The sequence below is a fragment of the Sinocyclocheilus anshuiensis genome, unplaced genomic scaffold, assembly GCF_001515605.1.
Source record: "Sinocyclocheilus anshuiensis isolate Anshui unplaced genomic scaffold, SAMN03320099.WGS_v1.1 scaffold788, whole genome shotgun sequence".
Classification (NCBI taxonomy): domain Eukaryota; kingdom Metazoa; phylum Chordata; class Actinopteri; order Cypriniformes; family Cyprinidae; genus Sinocyclocheilus; species Sinocyclocheilus anshuiensis.
The window spans coordinates 109,361-117,319 of NW_015558586.1; the positions used below are offsets into that span (position 1 = coordinate 109,361).

General features: G+C 35.9%; 1 protein-coding gene across 3 annotated transcripts; it reads left to right on the plus strand.

Annotated features, from left to right (window-relative positions):
• The first annotated feature begins 67 nt into the window (after positions 1 to 67).
• On the plus strand, positions 68 to 6,625 carry LOC107679888 (uncharacterized). Of its 3 annotated transcripts, XM_016475611.1 has the most exons (10): positions 68 to 182; positions 259 to 490; positions 2,434 to 2,480; positions 2,643 to 2,939; positions 3,027 to 3,311; positions 4,273 to 4,484; positions 4,695 to 4,793; positions 5,232 to 5,357; positions 5,713 to 5,817; positions 6,152 to 6,625. In XM_016475611.1, the coding sequence occupies exons 2-10, from the start codon at positions 483 to 485 to the stop codon at positions 6,260 to 6,262; spliced, it is 1,290 nt and encodes a 429-aa protein (XP_016331097.1). In that variant the 5' UTR covers positions 68 to 182; positions 259 to 482; the 3' UTR covers positions 6,263 to 6,625. The 3 variants fall into 3 exon arrangements, with proteins under 3 accessions (XP_016331097.1, XP_016331096.1, XP_016331098.1); XM_016475610.1 differs by having other exon boundaries at positions 68 to 490; XM_016475612.1 differs by having other exon boundaries at positions 70 to 490; positions 2,400 to 2,480.
• The last annotated feature ends 1,334 nt before the right edge of the window (positions 6,626 to 7,959 follow it).

Below are 7,959 nucleotides of genomic sequence, written 5' to 3' on the forward strand. Positions count from 1 at the left end.
GTGTTAAAGCCAAGGTGTTAAAGGAAGGCTACTTGGCTATTTACTTGTAGTTCCAAAAATATTCTAAAGCTTAATCAGCGTTCCACAAGAAAACAAATAGTCAATGGCAATGAATGGAAATTGTCAGTTATAGCCTACCACACATTTAGGGAACAATGCGGTTCTGCTCTTCGACGTTTTAGGTATGGATCATATTTGTCACAAGCAGGGATGAGCAGACTACAACACTTGACACATTTTCTTCTTTGAAATACTCAGCCCAAGCCTACACACACATCAACACTCACAACATTAATCGTCCATTGCATCTAAGTTGGTCAAGACAAAAGAAGCGGAATGTGCCCGGGGCGGTTTGTCCGCACGACAGCAGAGGGCTGAGTTAAACTCCACCAGACTCCCACAGGACACTCCTACCGACAGTAATTTACAGCTCTGATACACGCTTAAATCCGACATTTACAACGGAAACAGCCATCATATTAATGAAACTGTGAGTATGCTATGGTCGTTTTGGGTGAAGGATATCATCTTTGTTAAATTTGCGAAAATAACCTAACGCTAGTATTACGCGATTTAAAGCTTATTTTCCTTATGCAAAGTCGTTTTTCTGTAAACGATGTTGTTTTAAATTCTAATACATCTGTTTTCTCTTTTCGCTTTACAATAAAAGTAATTAGGCTAATCCTATGCAATAGGCGCGTGAGCGTTTTTTTTTTTTGTCACAGTCACCCTCCTATTTTTAACAGGCGCCTACGGTGACTATGTTTAGTCAAACATTGCTTTAACGTTAGTTGTTGCTAACATTTCCCATTGCTTTTTGGTTTATGTTTTTTCGAAGCATTGTTGAGATGAAACCAAAATCGTAAAAGCGCAGACTTGCGTCTCATACATGAGTAAGCTATATAACGTAGCGACATTATTTGATTTGATAACCTGTTGTCGTTGTTTCTTCGTTCATTTATTGGGCTTCTCGGCATAACTAAATCTAATTACTTCGTGCATTCGCGCGTAACATAATGATGTCACTGCTTTTGGATGATCTGGCCCAATCATTTAATCTAACGCCCTTCAGGAAAGCAGACCATTACAAAGGCATCAGCCGCCATTGTGTGGGCGTTCCGGTTACTTCAAAACATCCTCTGTCCAGGCTATTTAATTAATATGCACCGTATAAACTGTACTATACTTAAACGTTTCCTAATTTCGCATAAAGCACGAATTGCAGCTGAACTGTATGGGGACTGACTTGCAGAGGAATGCTGTCAGTGCGCATTTTGAAGAAGTTATGAGTTTTGTGGATTACCTGGAGTGGTTTAACCCTTGATCTTGAATCTTTCACAAATAACTAAGCTGTTTTTGAGATCTCTTTAAAAAAATCTTCATGTATGTTTTTATGTTTTGTATCATATATTGAGGCTCACACACGCACATTGATTTTATTCAGAGGCCCAAACAGCAATAATCTGCTATTTGGTGGAGATATTTTTGTTTTTATGGCCACAAAAGTATGACGAAATTCTGATAGATTGTAATGTAAATCACTGTGAGTTTTGTAATAACAGACTACTTACATAAAATGCATATAAATGTAACTTGTCACTCTATATCTCCCAAACTATGTTTTAGGATTATATTTAAATGCTTAGTTTTATGATCAAATCTCTGTAGTTTTTATTGTGAGGGCAAAAACATAATGCAGTGCAATACAATGATGACTGAGAGATGTAAAACATTCCTTAAAAGCCTGATGTATCATATTTGATACATTTTACCATGATTTACAAAAAAATAAAAATATGAATGGATAATCAAGTAAACCTTCAGTCCAATAAGTGTTTGTCTTGAAATATTACTAACAATATAAAAGGTATTCACAGGTTTACTTTAAAGATAAAAAACGAAAAAAGTATGAACTATCCATCAGATGACAGAAGGTATGTAATAGATTGTGTACAAAATATTTTTCTGCAAAGTTTTGATCATGCTGATAATTTAGAGACCTTAGAAATTCATGTATCAAAAATGAAACGTTATAGCTTTATAGGGTTAATATCAGCCAGTATTACTTTTGTTTGGATGCGCACAAAAAAATGAATGATCAGGAGATACGCTGAACAAGGTGTTTAGACGACCCATAATTCAGACTTTTGCAGGCATATGTTAACATGTGTTCTGTCCTATATTCCCCCAGCCGTTGGGCTAAAATCAACCCAAATGGCTTTTTTTTTTTACACCAGTGTTTTTAGAGCATGGGAATACTCTGAACAAAGTGTTTACATGACTCCAGATTCTGATTAATGCAAGCATATGGCATCTGATTTATTCAGATTTTTAGAAAGCATATTGGCTTAATCTGTTTAAGACAATCAGGTTGATGTTTTAATGTAATGTGTTTTCAGAATCTATCTGCAATACTGGTAGATCTTTTCTCAGACAGATGCTGAGTATTTGGACCCTCCTTGCAACTGCTATTTGTGCAGGTATTACAACATTTGCTTATTAACCATACTGAACATGCACAAGAATAACAGGACAAGTTGAAGCATGTGTTAATTTAAATAAACAGCCTACACGTGATGCTAACTGCCAGTTCAAAAGTACTCCTACTCATCTTGCCACTCTAAAGAAAATTTCTCCCTCAGTGTCAGTCTCTGCGATATCTCAGAGGCTTGTAATCCACGGCCATCAGTTGACTCTGGATCTTCCTGAGAGGACAAAGAGGTTGAAGTTTGTTAGTGCTGATGAGAGCGAAGAACTTACTATCTGGGAACACAAAAGCTTTTCTTTCCGGCCAAGTAAACCCAGTAAAGGCGAAGTGATCAGCGCCACTGAGGGCTGGACGTTCAGAATCAGACATGTTACGTTTGACGATCAGGGAAGCTACACCCTGTACAATCACTTTGGTTCAACCATCTCCAGTTATATAGTGAAGGTCAAGAGTGAGTATTAATTTAAACCTCTATCCCAGAATAATATCTCTGTGACTGTCCACATATCCTCACTATCTGTCCTTCTCTCCTTTACAGCCAGCAGAGAAGTCATTGATCGTATCGCAGGTGAAACTCTGAGCATATCTCTGGCAGGACTCAAGCAGAGTGATGCCACACTGCACTTTTACAGCAATTATTCATCTGTCACCCTGGTGGAGAATGGAGTTCCTGTGGGACGGAACCTCCCAGACTACATAAACCGGCTTAAAGTGAACAGCGAAACCATTCAGATTCTCAATGTGAATACATCAGATTTAGGCAGATACGAGCTCACTGATCTCAAAGGAAGACTCGTCTCAAACAATACAATGATACTAGTGGGTAAGAAAATATTTTTTCCCCTCAAAATATTTTAAAATTACACATTTTTTAAAAATAAATTACGTGACAGTTTAAATTGATCAAAACGCATTTGTAACATTTCTATTTGTAAGAAAAATTGATGAGGACATCAAAGATCTCGATGAAGATATTTATTGCAGAACATCCTTATCTCAATCATTTCATACAGTTACAGTTTACTACCCTTAATGTAAATGAAGTTGCTCCTGTCGTAACAGCTGTGATCTGTATGTTAATGAAGTTCTGACACCCCATTGTCTGAGAAGGTTCTCAGTGTCCCACACCCGCTCCCATTAGACAATTGGTCACCATTTGCTCAGGATGCGATCATCCCAATGGCGCAGAAACAACATAACTGTTGACTTTCATCTTCTCTATCATAATTAATCCATTTTGGGAAATGAGCATGATTAAGCATCTATTGTGAAGTGAAATCTCGGTCGGGGCAGAATATGGTTTCTTACATATTTCAAATAAATAAATAATGTTCTGTCTAACTGTATTCCATTAAAGAATACTGCAAAAAATGTATCAAGTTTTCCACATTCCACCATATTAGAAGGATTTCTGAAATTCATGTGACACTGAAAATTGGTGTAATTCCTGCTAAAAATGTGACTTTGCCATCACAAAATAAATTACATGTTAAAAATGTATTAAAATAGAAAACAGCTATTTTAAATTGTAAATATTATTTTACAATATTACTGTATTTACAGTATTTTTGATACAAAAATGCAGCCTTGGTGAGCATAAGAGATGACTTGCAAAACAATAAAAAAAAATCTTACCGACCCTAAATGTTTGAATGGTAGTGTATATTCAAATAAAATGTTTGTATGTATACAATTTGCTGATTTTATTTCAGAGAATTGGGTTTCATGCATTACTACATCTCTTGATGTCTGTTCTTCTCTCGTCTCTCCAAATATCTTTGTAGATCAACATGACTTTGCCCCTAATAAAGGTCTAATAGCTCTACTGCTGCTTGGGATTCCTGGAGGAATCTGCTTCTGTTGCAGAAAGAGAATCTGCAAAAGGTGCCGGACATCTAAATCATACACACAAACAGGGCAGTCCAACACCGAACCAGTGTCTATACCTTGCAGCAACACTGTGACTGTTCCTGTTGGTCCTGGAGACCCTGGCCAGGTAAAATAGAGTCTGTCTCTCTTCCTGCACTTTCCTGTCCATTTTCTACTATCATGTAAACAAAAAAGGCAAACAAAATCAATAAAGAACAAAAAAACACTTTGTAAACTCTTTGTGACAGAACCATGCTAAGCAACATTAGAATAATCTAGTGATTGTAGCTGGTGTACATTGTAATTCCTATTAAGAGTTTGTTGTTTCTGACTAAAGGGCTACAACGCTGGTTATCCGCCTCATCCAGATCAAGGTCAGATTCATTATCCTTATCCACCAGAGTCGAGCGGACAACCTGCTGTTCCTCCTAACCCTGTGAGTTCACACACACTGAGATTGACAGCAGATCCTTCGACCCAAAGTGACAAATATGGAATGTTACAAAAAGTTCATCCTGAGGTGGCAGCAACTTTTGAAACTTTTCAATACAAGTTCCAAATTGTTTAATTAGCTCTAGAATGGCAGAATGGGAAAATAATGCAGGTTTTTTAAAAGTTTATTCAAGACAAAGGGATTCATCTAATACATGTTTACATAAAAAAACTATGTAAAAGCAAGCAGTGGAATGCAAAAACATGTTCTGTGTGCACAGTCCCTAAGACCAACATGAATTGTGGTTTGGTTTTTAGCTGGTGGGCCAGTATAGCCATGCAAAACTTAATTCCAACATTCGGGATTAAAAAAAAAAAAAGCAAAGAGTTTTTATTTTTATTTTTATGTAAAAATCAATCTTGTACATGGTCTGTTTTTAAGGGCTTTTATCCTGAGTATGTGCCTCAAAACCCTGTCTATCCTCCTGACTTTGGACCTGGACTTCCCCCTGCTCAGCCGCCCCCGTGGAATGCCCCTCCGCCCCAGTATAACCCTTCTGCACCTGTGGTACATCCAAAATCTTTGGCAAATCTCTTTGCTTTTCATTTATTTCTATGTGTTTATTTGTAATGTAATGTGTAAAGATAAAAGCGATTTAAAATGCATTAATGGTTCTGAAGGGGACAACACAGGGTTAAGTGTTTGCAATTCTACTAATATTTGTCTTTCTATCAATTTTTTAATCAATGTACATTTACTATATGTGATTTCTTCTTTGTTACTTTTTTCAAAGTCGCTTACATTAAAATATCCATACAAATTAATTTAGTCATGCTTTATGTGTATGTGCTTGTTTGTGTATATACATTTGTATAACATGGAAGTATACATGTGTATAACATGATACTGTGTGTGTTCTCAGAACTATACGCCAGTAATGAACAGTGCTCCTCCTGGGCCTGAACCCACAGGGATGAATATGAATGAATTGCCGCCAACTGCACCACTGCTCACACCTCAGCCTGAGGTAACACCTCATATTTTTCTACCCTTGTTAAATCATTAAAAGGGTCATATGATAGTATTTATTGTTTTGTTTTTTCTATTAACATCTGCCTGTGAGTAAACTTTTCTGGGGCCATATTTTAGGTTTTGCTTTGGTTTCCAATACAGTTTTTAACTGTCCAGGCCTACAGCAACAGCCTCTTCATGTTACATTTTGACATTTTTAAAACAAATTGCAGAAAATGTGCCACACATTGCTGAAAATGAATGTTAGAAAAAGTAAAGCTTTATGCCTTTTGACACATTTCATATTCCCAATGTCTCTCTGTCTCACACTCTTACCTGTCTTTTTCTAGTCGCAGCCGTCTGTTATGAGCAGCATTTCCACGGATATCCTTAACTCCAGTGACTCTGGTGTCCAGTTTGACATTAACAAAGGAAAGTCTTCTGGCAGCAACTTCCTGTAGTTGCTCCAAAATCCTGAATTATCACTGCAAGGGATATAGAAACAAACACTTAGCTGTTCAATACACTCATGCAAAATCCAAGCCTTAAAAAGAAGAAGAATTTTGGCCTGAGAACTAATAGGATCTTAAAACTACTACTTCAATAGTTTAGAATGAGACATATTCTTTCAGGACTCAGTCTAGTTTAAGTGCAATAGAAGGATATTACTTTTTTTTATATATTACATACTGTACCTCAAATCCCTGTTAACACTCTTTTCCAATGAAAAAAAAAGCTTTCAAAGAAGTGTGTCTTTTTTCTTACTTCATGTCACTCTCTTGCTGCTCTAGTCGCAGTAGAAAAAGCTGTTGAATCATACCAATTAAAAAAAAAGCTACCTCCATATTTTCAGCAAAATGTTTTCATATGATGCAGTCTCATGATATTTGGACAATCGAGTAAGGATTCACCCTCTGAATGTTTTCAGCTACACCCATTGTTGATAGATGTGTATATTGAAATAAAAATACCAAGCAATATCCATAAACAAACACTAGTTATGGCCTGTCCTGAAGTTCAGTTTTAAGGTAGCGCTGAGCCACCATTTTCACTTGATCTAATACCTCCATCTGTCAAGCTAAAGAGGCTATATTCTATACTTTTGTGTAGAACTACATGTAATAAGCCATTATTTTATTGTACAATGTTGTTGTGTAGATGTCCATACACTATTGACAGTAGTGTATTTACTTTTTTGTCTACTTTTATGTACAATATATGCTTACCTCAGTCTCCTGAGCGGTGTAGAGATGTGCAACAACAAAAAACCTGTAACCTGAGAAAACTAAAATTTACAATTTGATTTGTTTACCTGCTTAAACAGCATCATGTAAACCCCAGGAATCTTGACACATGTGTGAAACAATTACAGGATTTATGGCTAATTTGGTTAAATACATATAATGCATGTAAGTGAATTTAAATGCATTAACATAGTGTTTCAGTGAAGTTTCTCAACTACTATGCCAGTAGCTGCATTTCTTTAGGGCATTTTCATAGTGCTGCTAGTTAGCTGGAATAAAACAACAAATGCTGCAAACAAAACATTTATACTTGAATCTTGATATGTGTAAAATATTAGTGACATTTTATATTATGATTCATGTTGCAGCTGAATATAGATGCCTTATTTCAACTGCCCTTCATATCAAAATGTATATCAAGACAATAAAATGGCCTACCATTGTTCTTTAATAAGACAAAATACTGCTATCAATTTCTGCACCAGGATTGTATTTACTGTTACTATGTTTTTTTTAATTTTTGTCCGACATACCTATAGTGCCAACTGGCAATGTAATTTCCCTAGTTATAAATTGCACTATGGACAGATTAAATGTAATTTGTTGTTACACTTTGAACTATAATAAGAAGAATGACAATAAACATAATTATCATAATCAGTCTTCATGTTATTTTTAATGTCTGTACATAGTCAGAATCATGCATCTTTAGGATTTTATCAAAACAGACATTGCAACCAGTAAGGTTTCAGTAATTTATCTGTAACACAAAAGATTCCACTGGATTCAAGTGGATATACAGAATTGGGTTTTAAAAAATAAAAATAAAGAAAAAACATCTCCAATAAAATAAATAAAATGGTGGAGATTCTGGACCTTGCGCAGAGGATTTACATCTGCATAAGACTGAATGC

What these genes read in the sequence shown, in the direction of transcription:
- LOC107679888 (XM_016475610.1), top strand. An exon ending in TGCAACTGCTATTTGTGCAG is followed by an intron (nt 2,481 to 2,642) that starts GTATTACAACAT and finishes TTTCTCCCTCAG; the next exon opens with TGTCAGTCTCTGCGATATCT. An exon ending in TTATATAGTGAAGGTCAAGA is followed by an intron (nt 2,940 to 3,026) that starts GTGAGTATTAAT and finishes TCTCCTTTACAG; the next exon opens with CCAGCAGAGAAGTCATTGAT.